Here is an 18,147-nt window from a genome sequence, read left to right as displayed (position 1 = left end):
CTCCTTTTTTTTTTTGTTCTCTTTTTTTGCACTTGAAAAGAGGAAAGTTGTTACTGTGTGTAAACCAGTGCATTGCTTATTTGTGGGAACTGGATTAACCTGGTTTGTATTTTACTGCTTCTTTTTAGATATTGTGTTACTCCCTGTACCAAATACTGAGTTTAAGGATATTGATTCATTGGTGTGATGATGATGATGATGATGATGATGATGATGATGATGATGATGATGGGGTAACTCAAGAGAAAAAGTAGACCACCCCGTTCCTAAAGGGGGTAAGAACTCTTCAGGTTTGCCTATCAGAGTAATGCTGTGCTGATTTGCTGTCCTTCTTCCTCCAGAGACCTAAAAAAAACCTCATGTTATCGAACCTGTGATGCTCTTCTGTGCCCCCCTTCCCACCCTTTTCATAATGGATTGTTAATCTTAAGCAAATGTAATATTTTCATATTGTAATAACTGGTCCTCGTATTTAGAAAACATTTTTACCTTCATGTACCGACTATACTCTTCATAATTCTTTGAGGTGCACTGTGACAAATACAATGCTGCTATATCACAAAGACTATTATTCTGCACGTCACATTTAGCCGATGCCAGAAGCTAAAGGTGACAGATACAAAGTGGGCTCGAATACAGAGGCCCTGCTTCCATTGTTTGAATTCAATCCAGGCTTCTTTGTGCTGCCTCGGTGCGGTGTATTAATCTCAAAGCGACTTCGTGCACAACTGTAGGATCTGTAGCTGTCCTGTTGGTCTTCCTTTACAAGCATGACTGGATGGAAAGAAAGAGTCAAATGTAGCAGTTTCTAAAAGCTCATCTCATTCCTGACAGTGGTTAAAAAGTCTGTGATGTCTTTTTCTGCAGATTAAATCTATTCCAAACACAGAAGAAACAATTTATGGGTGAATTCTAATTAGCTGATTATTCCTAACCGATTTTGAACCATCGTGAGGTTTTTTTCAGCAGGTGATGGTGCAGATGTGGAAGCAGTTCTGCTTCAGTGTTCTTTGCAAATAAGCCCACATTTTGACTTGTTTGAGAGGCAGTTGTTACGTAGCATTACTAGCAGAAGAAAATCCTGGCAGACAAAAACTGGGGGACAGCATCTAACAACCATTGGGGAATTTTGCAGCAGTTGCACCTACAGCCACTAAATTCAGTGGTTTCAGTTTTGTGTTGCCATTGTTGTAACAAGCACATTTTTATTAAATAGAGTCAAAATAACTACTGAATGAATTGCCATGAAATTACATTTTAAGTCTTCATCAGTAGATGACGAGTTATTAAAACATTGCTGCCTGTGAGCTTCAGCTGTGCTTTGATGTTCATCACTAGCTAAACTTCATCATGCATGCTCACAGTAACAGTGGTTAGCACAGTGATCTTTAACTGTTTTTATACACACATGTGAGTCCAGATACGCTATCAATGCTAAGAAGTTGGCACCAGACATGCTGGCTCCAAAGCTACTGGACAGCTACTGATGGACTACCGATGTTAGTAATTATGAGAGAAGTAAACACAAGAAATGTACCAATGGTTTGCAGATGCAGCCCACAGATACTGTCTCCCATGATTTTCTTCAGATGGAAATCAGTAAAAGTCATCTACGTAAGACTTTGGAACATTTTATTCCCGAAATGTGGGCTTGTTCTCAGAAAGCCGAAATATCTCTGCACCAGCACTGGCTTCAGTACAGCGTCAGTGGTAAATGATAGCCCAAACCAGCACTGTTGTCATGGTGCAGTGCTGTTCTAGACATAATACGAACTTTTGGGGGGGGGGGGTTGTTTTTAAGTGCATTACAGAAATGTGGTATGCCTCAAAACAGAAGTGTATTGCGCATAAACCTTCATAGTTTTAGCTGCTAGAGTTTCTGCGGATTTTTTTTTATCTCCATGAGATCAAGAACAAGTTGCCCAAAGTGATTTTTGTTGGGGTTTTTTTTGTTGTTTTATTTTGTTTATTGGTCGACAAGTTGAAGCCTGAGCTATAATAATGCCTAAGGAAAAAGTTCCTTCAACTGAAGAAAAACTCTTTACCTGACTTTCACATTCAGGCATTTTGCCTGAATATATTTAGACCTGGTTTCATTTCTATCCGTGTAAAACAGAATATATTCTTAGCATAAACATGCTTTGAGTCTTATAAACTCTGAGAATATTGAGTAGACCTCAGAAATAGTCCAAAACAATACATCAAAAAATTATAGTGTAGCACAAAACAATATGCAAAAAAAACTAGTGGTGTTATTCTTAAATATTCTTCAGAGAATCTGTAACTAGCAAATCAGCCAGTGTCAGCCTTCTGATATATATCTCTGATGTACACCGGCCTTCATTGAGGCTTCCGGGACCTGCCAGAGAGAAATGAAGTTTGGAAGCTTAAAGTTTTGAAATGTAAATGATGAAAAAAGTGATGTGGGTTCAAATTCTTATCCAGGCAGGAGTCTTGTGCAACACAAAAGCACACCAGCTGCAAATAAGGTTCTTTGTGGAAATGCTGTCTGGACAGTGGCTGCTAACAAACTCGTTCATTCATGTACTTTCTCTTCCATTTCTTACATGTTTGATTAGCAGCAGCTCTGATTACACGGGTTCCTGTGTTGGTGACATGACTGAAGATTTCCCATCAAGTGATTAAACTGCTGTCTTGTCTCTCTTTTGTTGGTTATAGCTGAATATGATAATGTTACCATAATAGCATCCCTAAAGTGTGTGGTGCAAAACCTGATGGCTGGATTGTGAAGTTGTTCTCCGTGTTTATTTCTAGTAACCACACTGGAACTGGCTCTTTTAATAAAGAAATTCTGAGAAATGATTATGTCTGGGAGTGTGTGTTGTACATTTAAAAACACAAACACAAACATCCAGTGCACTGTGATAGGCTGATGTGCGCCCTCTTGACCGATCACCAGCACTCTCTGAATGGAGTCAGTAGTGTCTGTTTGGAAAGTATTGAACGCTTAGGTTTCCGTCAATACAAATGACCAATTGCAATTGATGATTCTTATGATCACCCCACCCAGATCTGCTTTGCTCATCATTATATAAAACTGGTTTGGGATTCACAGCACTGCGATGGAGCACCCCGGGGCAGATCGATCAGAGACAGAGAGGTTAAAACCAACTCAGCATCTGCCTGGTAATAACCGCTTCAAATAAAAGCAATACTGCATCAACTATATGTAACTGTGGGGACCACATCACAATGAACCTTTTCCTTGTGTATCAGTCCATACTGAAATACAGTACCTTGCAAAATGTAGGCACCTAACATGTCTAGATCAATTTGTGAATTTTGTAGTCACAAATATCCATGAATTCATTTATTGAGGCTAGTCGCATGAAGTCACCTGACTTCCTGCACACATTGCTAGAACGTTGTCAGCCATATTGGATGTGACACAACCACCATTTCCTAGGGAAAAATATGTCTTCCCCAGCTGGTTGGCAGGGGTTTGGGACTGGACCAGTGATCACTTTGGTTGCTAGCCAGTTGCTATGGTTGCCTGTAACTTTTCATGTTTATCTGCAAATACTTGCTACTAACTATACTAACTACTATTTGGGCAGTAGAAAAACATAAATGGAGACTGTTCACCTTCAAAGTAAAAGTTGCAACTCAGCATTGCAGCTGACATGTTTCAAAAGTCACAACTTCTGCTTTGAAGGTGAACCTTGTGTTGCAGTTTTCATGGTTTCACGACAGATTGGAGAGTCCTGGACAGTGTTCGTAGACAAGTCTGTCACTTCACCGCAATTTGATTTATACAGCGCCAAATCAAAACACTAAACTCAAAGTGTTTTATCTTTTTAGGTAAGTACCCTACAATAATACAGAGAAAATCTCAAGCAAAAGTGAGAAGGAAAAACTCCCTTTTGACACAAAGAAATCTCGATCAGAATCAGGCGTGCATCTGCTGGAGAGGCATGCATCTGCTGCGACTGGTTCGGGGAGAGGGCAAAAGGAGAGAGCAGAGGGGTTCTGTTCAAACTATGACCATACAATGTGCTAGTGACCAAAGGAGCCACGAGGAGGTTTTTGCCAACCGGTTAGGGATTAAGCATGTTTCCATAGCAACAGATGGTTGCCAGGAGGTCACTGACAAGATGTAGACCTGCATGACTGGTGCTTTAGCAGCCAGCTTCCCAGCAACCACTTGCAACCAGTCAGGAAATACACATATTTGCTTGCCAGATGGTTGCAGACCAGTCCCTAGGCCTCCACGAGTGATACATTATTCACTTGATCCTACATTGTCACTATAATTGTCAAACAAATGGTGGACAAGTTAACATTGCATGGTTAGGGGTGATGTGTATGCAAAGCCTCGGTATAATAAATTTTGTTTCCTGGAAGATGAATCCCAATGACTGGGGTAATTCCCTGGCTCTTTTTTTTAGCACTATCATAAGACTCATGAAGTATTGGTTGGTTATGTTGATATTTGGTGCATACATTCATATTTCTCTGTAGACATAAACTTTATCATTGAGCCTTTCATTCTCCATCTAATCAACTTAGCAGCCATCTTGGATTGAATCCATGTATTTACTTTGCAGTCTGTATCTAAGTGAATGGGGAGAGCCATAAATTGAGAGTTATATCCAGTAAAGCAAGAAAAAAAAAGTTTTGGCAAAACGTTGCACCAAGTTAAGTTTTTTTCCCCCATTAAGTTGTACTTGTACTACACGTGCACATGCATTGTTTCACATTACAGCTTTTAAAACCTTCCCATTTCAGCTGTTGATTGGACTACATGGGTGATAACTATCTTTCATGTTCAGAATTCTCCCATAAATTTCTATTCAGGATCCTTTGAGTGCCTTATCTAATGTCTTTGCTGCCACCTGCCAGCATTGTGAGCATGTTAGCAGTCTGATGTTGTACTGCCTAGCAAACACAGACAGTATAAAAGAAGCTCCCATGATGTCCTATTGTGAAGCATTAAGCTGAATATTTTTGGTGTTACCATCTGTGTGTTTTCGAACCAGATATGACGAGCGAGGGGTGGATCTGACTGTGGCTCTAATAATGACCATGATTCACACAGTGATCTTCATGTTTTATTCAGTACGACCTGAAACCAGCGTGTGAGCCCATTAAGTCATCAGGATAGCTTTTACTGAGGTTGTGGACCAAAGGAACCGAGAGCTGTTTTTCCATGGATTTCCAGAAAACTTATTGCAGTCAGAAGAGCCGTTTCCTCCTCCTCCTTATACTTTCATGTGCTCCCTTTAGGTCTCGCCACAGTGTATCATCTGCCTTGAACTCACCCTACGTCTAGCATCCTTTAACGTCACACCAACTCTCCATGTTTTCCTTCACTGCATCCATGAATCTTCTCCACTATACCTCCTCTGCACATGCCAAACCATCCCAGCCTTGCCTGGGATGGTTAAGACTTTGAAAGACTTTGAAAGTCTTAACATCTTTTAACTCTGTCACCTCCAGCTCAGCTTGCTGACATCATAGCAGGTCCCACTGTCGTCACGGAAACCTTTCCTCCCAGTCTTGCTGCCCTGGCGCTTATCTCCACTCACTCCACCCTGCCTTTACTCTCTTCTTCTCTCTTTTGCCTTGTCCTTTTCTTTGGATGGTTGACCCCAGGTTTCACTGTATCTGCTCCTTGCAGCTTTACTGTTACACCTGTCTCCTTCTCATTGGCACACATGTAATCTGTTGCGTTTCTACTGATGAATCTAAACCATTATGGTGAAGATGGTGACTGCTGTCTTTGAGGCGTCAGAATGTTCGCATCGTTGCAGTTTACTCCAAAACGTATCAGAGAAAACCACTATGTGATATTCAGGAAACTGCTTGTAGCGCATTCAAATATTACTCAATGGTGAATTTCCTGAATGTTTACATAGTGAAGCTTTTGTCGGACACATCTTTATCTCAGCTGCTTGCACATCTGTTGCCACCTTTAGTACAGTGTGTGGCGGTATGATGGCAACAATCTACTCGCTACAATTGCATCAGTCTCCTGAAACCAGCCTCCTATCAAAGTGTGGGCATTTTACAAGATAGCTCATCAACCAGTGATGTGTGATGACTCAGAGGCTATTGCAACGGATGCTTTAATGTGAAAATGTCCACACAGATTTTATTTAAAAGCGCCAGCTCTTTTTACAAGCTAGAAATCATCAGACATAAATGGTCCCACAGATAATGCATTAAGCATTTTGCTCTTCGATACGAGCATTTCACCGACTGTTGAGCTGACACACACCCAGCGTTTCAGCACCACAGCGGAATCAATGGCCCCAAATGGCTTAAAATGAAAGTCTTTTACCAACATTGTTTCAATATTTATTGACATCAACCTCGAGGCAGAGAAGTGCCCTGCGTGCTACATGCTTTCACAGAAAAGCAAGGCAGTGACTGGGTCACAAGAGTTTCTCTTGAAATTGCAGTGTGTTTGAGAGGAAAGTGATTATCCCTCTTTACTTATGCAGGGAGATAACAAGACAAGATCTTATCCTCGCTGCCATTTTTCTGCCTTGTTATTGAAAATGGTCCTAAATTTGTGTTTGCTAAAAATCATTTTCCTATCAGGTGCATAGAGTGAAGCTGCAGTAAAGACATAAGACTGGTTGTCTCTCAGCTTTGAGTCTCCAGATTCATAGGTCCCAGTGTGGCATGGCAGTAATTATGTTCAACTTAATTAAGCTTTGTTAATTATGTAAAAAGGAGTGTAATAAAAGGTCATTAAAGGCATCATTTAAAGGATGCAAAATGAAACACCGAGTTAACACCTGAAATTTTGCTAAACTGGATTTATGCACATTTTAAGTTGACCTTTCACCGAGCCACACCTCTATTTTCTCCTGCATTGTTTTCCCACTTACGCTTGACACCATTTTTTTTTTTCATTAGTACGGCATCAGATAATTAGCTGACTTATCTGTTGGATGTGCACCCACACTAATTATAACAGAGAATAACCTGCAGAGATGAAAGAGGAGCTCTGGTAGACCATCTGGTGAGTGCTTTAGACACGGCTCCTGCAGTCATGTAGTGGTTTGTACCTGCTGTCGTTGTTTTTTCAGAGTTTGTGCCAGCACAAAAAAACTATCATAGGGTTGAAACTGGTTCTCACAATACAAGTAATGTTACCAAATACCTGCTGGGTTCATTTCTCAGATGTGCTGCCTGAAATGGGTCTGCTCAGCAGAAAAATACACGACAGAAAAATGACCTGAAAAGCAGTGAACTTCTACAGCTTATATTGGTATATACTGTATTCTATACCATACATGTTAAGAATAAGAACATGAACTATTCCTCTAAGTCATATCACTAAAATTATATCAAAACAATATGGTGTGATGTGTGGTTTATTACATATATAGTGCACAGCAGATGTGTTCAATCCAACATTATATGTAACGTATTCCTGTTTCCTGTGTTCTTTGTTAATGTTTTATCAGTTAGCATTAAATAGATTAGAAAAGAGCAGCATTATCGTGCTAGAATTTTATAATTAGAAAGCCACTAATGACGACACATTTTTAGTGGCTTTCCTTTCAGGTTTTGATGTTGCTTCTTGCTGCTGAGATTTGATTAAATTCTGCCGGCACCATCCAGCAGATGGAGTACTTGAACCTCAGTAGCAGCTTATCTTTTCACCTTCCACCATTGTATGCGCTGCAGCAGAGTAATCAACAGTAGAATAAGTCATGTCTGCACCATATACAGTACAATAGTTAGTTGAAATTAAATTTGTGATTGTCTTCCTCCACTCTCTCTCTCTCCATGCTTTCCCATCCACGCTCCACCATTACACTGTCTAATAAAGGGAAAAGGCACGAAAATTATTATTTAAGAAGAAAACAAATAAATGAGCTATGGCCTGTAACTGGAGCTCATTTATTGCTGGTGGTTATAGGTTATGCGGGAACCACTCACACCTTACCATGGCACAAATAATGTTCACTGACATGCACAGATGTCTTTTTCCTTCTCATTTTTAAAAAGAACAAATTATTTTTAATGAATTTCACTTTGATTTGGGCAACTTTACACCAAACACAAAGTTTAAATTCTGTTCTACTGTATTATTATTATTATTATTATTATTATTATTATTATTATTATTATTTCATACCAACGTTGCAACTTATGGCAAGCAAAACGGACAAACTAGCTGGAACGCGATACGCCCCTCAGTAACCAGAGACCATACAAATGAAAAGATTCCACAGTCGAAAAAGAGATGAGAAGGGCAGCAGCACAGCGCCATTAAAGCCAAGAAAACACTAGCATAGCAAAGATGGCGTCGGACTGCTTTTTCAAACTTCAACTCCGTGTTGTAGGTTTTCAGGCTGTCTACTCGAGTTTCTCTTAATATAATTAACTTTGCGCAATGGTCAGTATTCTATTACTTTATAGTCCAGTCTTCACTTAACTAAACACACAGAGTGGTGTTTTTCTTCTTCTTGTACATAGCGACAGCCATAGCTGTTGTTGGCGGTGAGCTAACGGAGCTCTTAACTTCACAGCGTCTTTGGTCTAACGGCGTCGTAAAAATCTGGTTTCTGACAAAATCTACGTCCCTTCTGCCATTTTCTTTTTCTTTAACATTATAATATGTACACATTGAACCACTAATCTGAATGATCTGTAGCACATAATTATTTAAATGCTAGCCGACATCTCCCCAATTTAAAATGTGATGTAAACCATTGAGCCAGACTGCAGCAGTCCCCATAGCAACAGAGGAGAGGGTGGACATCACAAATGGCACAGAGACGCATCATGATTCACACCACTGGAGCTCACGTCCCAAGCTGTGTATAGCATTTTAGCACTGAAAACTAATCCCAGACCACACAGACAGCCCTGCTCCATGTCAGAGATTGAAACCTGAGAGATTCCAGTTGGCCCCAATTTCCTCAGCACAAACGTGGTACAATCCACCCACATTAGAAAACCTTTACCAATGCTCCCCCCTCCCTCTGTCTGGCAGGTACCACTCACTGCTGAGGGGGTTATCCTATCCATCCACCGCAAATCTAGCCCTCGTTGTGGCAGAATTGCAGTGCATTGGACTGTACAGAGCAGGGTACCATCCAGGCTGTTGTCTGTGAGGGGTGGGGTCCGGCTACACTCATACCACCAACCATAAGCTGACAGAGGGACACCAGAGAGGCAGAAAAAGACAGGGGGAAAAAGAGAGAAGAGGGGGGAAGACTGCACCTGAAGAGGAATATAATACGGGTAAGGAGAAAAGGGGGGTGGATGGAGGGAGAAGGAAAAAGACAATGGGGAAAGGTCCAGAATGGTTCAAATAGATTCGTTCCTTTGATGCTATGCTTTTTTCCCCCCTTTCCTTCCTGCTGACAGTCCATTTAATTTCAGTCCTTTTTCCATCTGTGACACGTTTTTCCCCATTTGTTATATGTGGGCATCATTTCGTGAATGGCTGCAGTGGTTATTTCATTCCACATTTGCTATTTCTGTGCCTGTTCCCGTTCATAGTGGGAGAATCTGTGGGCTATAGTGAATGATGCTTACCATTTGGCCCAGTTTGTGTGTTGCCTTTGCATTTTTGAAAATATATGGGAATTTGATCCCATATCAGATATCAGATGACATAATGTGGCAGCTGTGCCGATTCTGTGACACAGTATTGACTGATATTTATAATATCTGGCTTCATGCTTGCCCAGCTTGCCTAAATACATAAATAATATAATGCAATTTTTGAGCACAGTTTTTTTTGTCTTAAGAGCTTTATATAATGTATTTGTCTAAAAACTGGTTCTCATGTGTATTCCATTTGATTAAGCAGCTGTTATTTAAAAATAATAATAAAAATCCTCTTAATAAACCTGTATAATGGCAATAAATAGTGCCACCATAGCTCACTGCAACCATATTTGTATTTCTAATATTTTTCATGGCTCTAAAAATCCATTCAAAGTGAAGGATGCATGCAACACAAAAACAGTAAGATGATAAATTATTTTTTCATTTCAGTCAAACAAATGCACAAATCTACTGAATGCTTTTCCTGTCTCTTCTATACGTCGCCGTGTTTGTGGCTAGGATGAAAGGAGACACCCCAGTGAACAGCACCATGAGTGTCGGCCAAGCCAGGAAGCTGGTGGAGCAACTGAAGATCGAGGCTAGTTTCTGCAGGATAAAGGTGAGGCGCACGTATTTATCGTGAAGTTTGGTCCAAAACAGCACAAACGAAAGTTTTCTGCTTTAAAAAAATCAAGAAAGGAATTCTTTGATATGTTGTGATAAGTCAGTTCTGTCAGATGCTAATAATTGTGCCGCACAAACTAAATGCAAGTTTGGTTTGAAGATTTTGTTGTAAGCGATGATGGGTAGGCAGTGATGACCTTCTCAAACATACTTTAAGTGAAGGCTTCCCACTGGAGGCTTTCCAAATGGTGTTTGGCTTGCATGATGTTCCTAATTGCATCAAAGCCACCTTGCAGAGGCACCTTGCCTCTTTGTAAGAAATAATCCACGAGCGTTAAAATGAGCAGGAGGCAAACTTGTCTCATGCTACCATGAGAGCAAAGTTTTAGAGATAAGCTTTATCTGCTGGCACCTCTGGCCAATAATCAGAACCTGAAGCAGAAGGTTTGTCTTCACAGAGGTCCAGCACTCTTTCAAAACCTTTGAAACATCTGGCTGTTCAATGTAAAGGTTGAAATTGTTGTTAGAGAGAGATCCACATAAGGAGCACAAGAGCTAAATAATAATTCAGTTAACGTTCAGTTACTTTTATGTTTGCACATTTCATGCTCATATTTAGATTTTATTAAGAAAACTATCCATTCATACATACAAACATCATTTCACGGTCAATCAAAGCAATTTTGAGTCAAGTAAGAACATATTGAATTTTAATTGTTGTTGATGTGTTTGTGGTGTTACTATGTTTTATCTTCTTTACATAATCTACAGTAGTATGTCCATACAGACACATTCAAAATATTATCTACTGTGTGTGTGTGTGTGTGTGTGTGTGTGTGTGAGAGAGTGTGAGTGAGGGGGTGGGGGGGGGGGGGGGGTAAATGGGGTATTTTTTTGGGAAATACCAGCCATTGTTAAAACTATAAGCCAGTACAGTAGCGGGGCTTGTGAGGGTCCTACAAAGATTTCATGTTCTGACTGTTCCACAGTGTACCTGTGAAAATACAAATGAGAAAGAGCAGAGGCCAAAATAATGCTCATGCATATAAACGATCACAGCAAAGATAAAGATATACAGTGGGGCAAAAAAGTATTTAGTCAGCCACCGATTGTGGAAGTTCCCCCACTTAAAATGATGACAGAGGTCAGTAATTTGCACCAGAGGTACACTTCAACTGTGAGAGACAGAATGTGAAAAAAAAATCCATGAATCCACATGGTAGGATTTGTAAAGAATTTATTCGTAAATCAGGGTGGAAAATAAGTATTTGGTCAATAACAAAAATACAACTCAATACTTTGTAACATAACCTTTGTTGGCAATAACAGAGGTCAAACGTTTACTATAGGTCTTTACCAGGTTTGCACACACAGTAGCTGGTATTTTGGCCCATTCCTCCATGCAGATCTTCTCGAGAGCAGTGATGTTTTGGGGCTGTCGCCGAGCAACACGGACTTTCAACTCCCGCCACAGATTTTCTATGGGGTTGAGGTCTGGAGACTGGCTAGGCCACTCCAGGACTTTCAAATGCTTCTTACGGAGCCACTCCTTTGTTGCCCGGGCGGTGTGTTTTGGATCATTGTCATGTTGGAAGACCCAGCCTCGTTTCATCTTCAAAGTTCTCACTGATGGAAGGAGGTTTTGGCTCAAAATCTCACGATACATGGCCCCATTCATTCTGTCCTTAACACGGATCAGTCGTCCTGTCCCCTTGGCAGAAAAACAGCCCCATAGCATGATGTTTCCACCCCCATGCTTCACAGTAGGTATGGTGTTCTTGGGATGCAACTCAGTATTCTTCTTCCTCCAAACACGACAAGTTGAGTTTATACCAAAAAGTTCTACTTTGGTTTCATCTGACCACATGACATTCTCCCAATCCTCTGCTGTATCATCCATGTGCTCTCTGGCAAACTTCAGACGGGCCTGGACATGCACTGGCTTCAGCAGTGGAACACGTCTGGCACTGCGGGATTTGATTCCCTGCCGTTGTAGTGTGTTACTGATGGTGACCTTTGTTACTTTGGTCCCAGCTCTCTGCAGGTCATTCACCAGGTCCCCCCGTGTGGTTCTGGGATCTTTGCTCACCGTTCTCATGATCATTTTGACCCCACGGGATGAGATCTTGCGTGGAGCCCCAGATCGAGGGAGATTATCAGTGGTCTTGTATGTCTTCCATTTTCTGATGATTGCTCCCACAGTTGATTTTTTCACACCAACCTGCTTGCCTATTGTAGATTCACTCTTCCCAGTCTGGTGCAGGTCTACAATACTTTTCCTGGTGTCCTTCGAAAGCTCTTTGGAGTCTGATTGTTTGAGGCTGTCTCTTTTATACAGATGATGAGTTCAAACAGGTGCCATTCATACAGGTAACGAGTGGGGGACAGAAAAGCTTCTTACAGAAGACGTTACAGGTCTGTGAGAGCCAGAGATTTTCCTTGTTTGAGGTGACCAAATACTTATTTTCCACCCTGATTTACGAATAAATTCTTTACAAATCCTACCATGTGAATTCATGGATTTTTTTTTCACATTCTGTCTCTCACAGTTGAAGTGTACCTCTGGTGCAAATTACTGACCTCTGTCATCATTTTAGGTGGGGGAACTTGCACAATCGGTGGCTGACTAAATACTTTTTTGCCCCACTGTAACTCAAAACAAGGATGAGGGTCTGAAACATCCATCGATCCTCCCATCCGTTTACTTATGTTTATCCACTTCAGGCTCATGGTGAGGCTGGAGCCTGTCCCAGCTACCATGGAGCAAAAGGTGAAGTGGACCCCGCACAGGTCACCAGTCTGTCGCAGCTCTAACACTGACAACCATTCCCAGCCACTCCTATGGCCATTTTAGAATAACCAATCTAACACACACAGATCATGCAAACTCTACGCAGAAGGCTGGCTGGTGGATTCAAATAGAGGATTTTCTGTCTGCAATGCCACTATACCACCCGGGTTAAAAGCAGCATGCAAAAAATCAATAACTGTCGCTATTAAAGCACCTTGAGATGACTCCTATAACAGCAAGAGGCATCTCAAGGTGCTTTAAATTCATTTAATATTAATCACACAGTATTATAAGCAAGGATTTGGCGACTGTGGGGAGGAAGTCACTAAGTTCCTGATTTTACAGGGAAATTACCTGCAAATCACCAGGATCAGCCAGCTCCCTACTGTGACCACTCAGAGGCGGGATGAGGGGAAAGTGTAAAGGGGAAAAATGTAATTAAATGCTCTAAACCCCATCGTCTCCACCTCCAGGTATCAAAGGCAGCAGCCGACCTGATGGCATACTGCGACGCACACGCCTGCGACGACCCCCTGATCACCCCCGTGCCCACCTCAGAGAACCCCTTCAGGGAGAAGAAGTTCTTCTGCGCTTTGCTTTGAGACAAATCAGGGATTGTTGTGATGAAAAAGTACAACTGTACAGTATGTACATCTATGTACAGTATGTACATGTACTTCCAATCTGAATAAGACATTAATGTACTATAGTAACGTTGCATAAAAGCTGCCGATGTACAGTACATAACCAACTACAAAATGTCTTGAACTAAATTCTTATACTGCGAACATCTGTCTCAATGTTAGAGGAGGGCAAACAAGAATAATTTAACATTTAATCAATAAAGAGTTAGAAAAATCACAAAGTTGCTAAAAGTCTCAAGGGAAGGGGGAAAAACAAAGAGCGTTCATCTGAAAGGAAACACATGCATCTCATGCTCAAATAGGTTACAAGTAACTGCCAGAAGGGACAACATGATCACCAAGTATCTTATTTCTCCACCAGTCACAGGCAACAGATTCATATTGAAACTGGGAACCTAAATTACATTAGGTCTCGGCATTATGGAGGACATGTCTCAGCTCTCCCCATTTAAATTCCCCATAAATGAGAAGACTAATGCCGCGTAATCAAACACATTTTCATTCTTTGTCTACTCGTAGGCAGAGGTCATAACATGGATGCTTATCTCACAAGTAGCAGCATTTTTTTTCTAATCTAATCTATTGTTGACCTTCGTCATTCACTGTTTAGCCCTGTCTTGGCAGTTACTTGTTTACAACTGGACACATGCAATTGATTTGGGGGGTTTTGGGAGTGGGGGAGGGTATTAAGATTTTAGCCTCTTCTTTTTTTGCTCATTTCTATACTATTGCCGTAGTGTGGATGTGGACGTGTGTGTATGCATAGGTGCTACTGTGAAACTTGAGCAACAATTCTGTGCATCGGATCACTGTCAAATTGAGATTTTGTAGTTAAATAGCACACACACACAAACCCAAACACATTCCAGGAGTTATGGACTTTCAACATCTAATCTAAGCCACTGAAGTAAGATCATCTAATCGGTTATTCTGAGCCTGTCATAATAATAATTTTCTAATTCTTTAAGACATGAAAATAAAAACAAGTAAATGAAGCAGTCTTAATGTACTTTTAAGGACAAGTGTGCATCATTGTTATTTTAAATGATCAGAGGATCTCCAGAGCAGGGGTTCTTAGTGGTTTCCAGAAAAGTCATGGATCAACCAGTGTCACTTTCTCCATCTAAAGTACTGTCAGCTGTTAAGTTTCAACACCACTTTCATAAAAGGAAACGAAAAACTGCTCTTCTCGTGTCCGTGACCTGGAACTTTTGGAAACGCCTCCCTCCTGCTTTGGAGCATTCAAAAAGAAAAAAAAAAAATGAGTGACATATTTTCATCATGTTGCAAATATCTGGAGCTTTGGCAGAAAAAAGGGTAACCATGGAAACGAAGCACTGAAATAAAGCCTCCTGTCATCAAACATTTTCTGTCTCTTGGGGTGTTCTCTGATAAAATGCACAGGAAAAAAAAAACATGTTCAAATGTGATACTTGCTTTTTATTGTTTTATAATAAAAGCAATAGAAAAGCTGAAACCTTTTCACAGTCAAATGCAAACACGTGGGCCTGCATTATAACAAAGAGCTGCTACACACTGGTTACATCTTCATACAGCTTGATAACTGGTGGTGGGTTTCAGCATTTGAACGGAAGATTAGGGAATAGTGTGAACATGCAGTGTTGTGGACTTTATACTTCTTTAGACCAAGTTAAATGTTTAAAGTAACATGCATTAAGGCATCTCATGTCTAGAAATTCAAAGACAATACATAGCTCAGCTATGAAGACCTGACCTAAATATCAGGCTCACTGTTGTAACAAAATGCACACAGTGTAGGATTTTCATTTAAAGCCACTTAAACCAATAAAGGATATTTTATTTGTAAGTCACATGACAGTGGATTAAGAGGGTTTCTCCGCTCTTACTCAGCTTGTAAGTTGCAGAAAGAAAAGAAAGCCTACTACTTTTAACCTACTTTAATTAGCTGCTAACATGGTTTTGCTAGATCTATCACTGTGGGTTTGGATCAGGATGGCTGCTGTCTGACGCTCACCAACTCGTAACTTTGCTTTCACGACCTCCACAGAAGGTTTGCATTTTTTTACTAGCAGCACAACTAGCTGTGATATCGAGCTTTCTAACAAACACAATATCTAAGTTACCAGCAATAGAGACACTTTTATTATTGAAAGTATTGTTTTGTTACATTGGCATCTTTATTTATATACATTTCAATCTTCAAGTCCAAACAAGCTCAGAGTAGACTAGATGTAGGACTGTGGTGTGTCTTCATTTGCAAGACACAAAGATAAAACACTTCACATACATATATCTATATAAATCTCTAAATACCAGTGTCAGTTGAATCTTTTTTTAGGTTTAGTTTTCAGGTTTCACATTAAATTAGCCAAATCTTCTGCCAAACAGACAATCCTTATCAAGAAATCGTTGAAGCAGTGCTGGTGGAACTACAGTACATGAAACTGTGATGATGTGCTACTTAAAAAAAATGGACAACTCATATCAAACCTTCCAGTAGCATTTAAAAACAAGCAAATGGTGCAAGCAGCCCAAAAGCATCAGGTGACTACAGGTGTTAGTGTAGATTGTACAGGTAAACCATCACATTAAATAGAAAGAAATGTGCTGAAATAAATGAAAACAAATCGTGAAGTTAAAAAGAGTTTACCTCTAAAACTGCCATAATGAGCTTAAAATGGTAACTTCTTAACGCACTGTCAACAATGAACACACTAGAAATTTACATTTTTTCAATTTTGAACAGAAAGTACACATAGTATTCCAATAGTTGGGCCACATGGATATTATAAGCAGGGGCTGAATTAAAAGAAAATCAGAAGAGGTAATGTACAGCTTGGACTTCAGAAGTACAAAAACAAATGACTGAATGTTTATAGGAAGGCATCGCACCATTCCTTAAGACAGCCATAGCAGTCACCTTGTTGTTTGACATTTGCTCCGCAAGTGTCCTTCAGCCAATCTCGGAAAAGCTCCTCGTCTTTCTTTAGCACTAGAAACTGTCCGAGGACGACATATGCCTGTGGAAGTGGATGTGAAGACACAACACAAGAATGTAATTAAGACCGATGGGCGAGTATCTAAGAATGAGCCACATCTGTTCTGATAACGAGCAGATCCAGTTTTTAACTGAACCTGAAAAACTGCACAGATGAGTATTTGTTTGGGTGTGTTTGATCAAATTCATAGCTCATTTGACAAGAGAACAACTCTTCTGCGACAACAAACGTTTACAGATGTCCAGAAGAAAAACTGCAGCTTGTTTTTCTTTACATCACAACTTTAGTTGTGCTAGTTTTCCAAAAATAAGAACTAATCTGTTAAGCTTGCGTCAGCTGTGATATACTGCTGCTGTAAGTTAAGATTATTTCAATATTATTCAAAGTAATCAATACCTACTAGGTAAAATAACTTAAAATTACTGTGTGAATAAACACACTGCAGAAGCTAATCAAAAACCAAGTCACCTTGTCAAAACCCTTATCCTCCAGTCTTTTGCCAAGGACTTCTCCGATGCCTGCCAGAGCCATCACTGGCTTCTCTCCCATGGGCTCGGCCACGAAGTCTTTATGTTTTTGGGATGTCGATGACATGGTCTCTTTGGAGTCTGTCAAATAATAGCAGGTGCTAAACGGTAATATAAACAGATCTGACAAGTGAAAACAATACTTACCCAATTTCGTGAAAAGAAAGAATATTTCGTAAAATTACAAATCTAATTTTACTTATATTTTTATCAGTAACTGATAGACGGCACAGAAACTTCTTTAGACAGTAGTTGAACATGATATGGTTTAATGTTTGGCTACTCATGTCAACTAGTTATGAACCAAGCCTACAGTGCGAACATATCAACAAGTGCCGTATCTTTCTCTACAGCAATGACTTATTTTATGGAGCTCTGAGTGCTAATGCTAATATATTCAGCATCTGGGGTTACCAACTGATCGTCATTACAGAGTAGCATCTAGTCAGATTCACCAAACACAACTACACCCGTGAAATATTTCGCCTGATTGCTTAACGTAAGTGCAGTACAAGCAGTTGAATTGCGCGCGCAACACATTTCAATGCTAAGCGTTTTAGCACACCGAGCTAAAGTTCACTAGCTTCCAGTTTATATTACTGCTTTTTTTCCTACATAGCCGCAGCTTCTTGGCGGGAGATATGTCCATCTCAAAGCCAGGGCTTGCTCCTAAAATAATCACAGACTATCAAGTTAATGCTGTAAAGCTAGAAATCAGGGGCTCATATTTTAGGCGCCTACAAATTAGCCTAACTTGAGCTAATGAAGCTTTAACGCTACTAATCTAATTTTTATTTTTCCTATGAAGCTCATTTACAAATAACCTCTTCCTTTGGGGCACGTCTGCGTTTATCACAACAAAAACCCACAGCTGCGTATCAACTTACCCGTTAGTCTCCCGTCCAAGCTTGATATTAACGTAGTTAGCTGAAAAGCTACGTGCTTTCGATTTCTGTATAAGCACCGGCGACCACAATGCAATGCGCAGGCTCTCTGCGGCTTCAGGTCAAAAATCGCGTGACGTCATTTCCCCCTGA

General features: G+C 40.3%; 2 protein-coding genes across 3 annotated transcripts; one reads left to right on the top strand and one right to left on the bottom strand.

The window, feature by feature from the left end:
• The first annotated feature begins 8,880 nt into the window (after positions 1–8,880).
• Positions 8,881–14,965, top strand: gng3 (guanine nucleotide binding protein (G protein), gamma 3). The gene is made up of 3 exons (XM_085288563.1): positions 8,881–9,231; positions 10,063–10,162; positions 13,432–14,965. Exons 2-3 carry the CDS (start codon positions 10,064–10,066, stop codon positions 13,558–13,560), a joined length of 228 nt encoding a protein of 75 aa, XP_085144689.1. The 5' UTR covers positions 8,881–9,231; position 10,063; the 3' UTR covers positions 13,561–14,965.
• A 56-nt stretch (positions 14,966–15,021) lies between these two features.
• Positions 15,022–18,115, bottom strand: banf1 (barrier to autointegration nuclear assembly factor 1). Of its 2 annotated transcripts, none has more exons than XM_085288560.1 (3): positions 17,998–18,115; positions 17,052–17,191; positions 15,022–16,604 (listed from the first exon to the last, which is right to left on the bottom strand). In XM_085288560.1, the coding sequence occupies exons 2-3, from the start codon at positions 17,175–17,177 to the stop codon at positions 16,458–16,460; spliced, it is 273 nt and encodes a 90-aa protein (XP_085144686.1). In that variant the 5' UTR covers positions 17,178–17,191; positions 17,998–18,115; the 3' UTR covers positions 15,022–16,457. The 2 variants fall into 2 exon arrangements, with proteins under 2 accessions (XP_085144686.1, XP_085144687.1); XM_085288561.1 differs by having other exon boundaries at positions 17,052–17,211; positions 17,998–18,077.
• Between the last annotated feature and the right edge of the window lie 32 nt (positions 18,116–18,147).

The sequence above is a fragment of the Mchenga conophoros genome, linkage group LG10, assembly GCF_057382185.1.
Source record: "Mchenga conophoros isolate Kocher_MC1m ecotype Shallow Benthic linkage group LG10, M_conophoros_male_GT1.1, whole genome shotgun sequence".
Classification (NCBI taxonomy): domain Eukaryota; kingdom Metazoa; phylum Chordata; class Actinopteri; order Cichliformes; family Cichlidae; genus Mchenga; species Mchenga conophoros.
The sequence above is the reverse complement of the archived record's forward strand: the minus strand, read 5'-3'. Positions and strand labels throughout refer to the sequence as shown.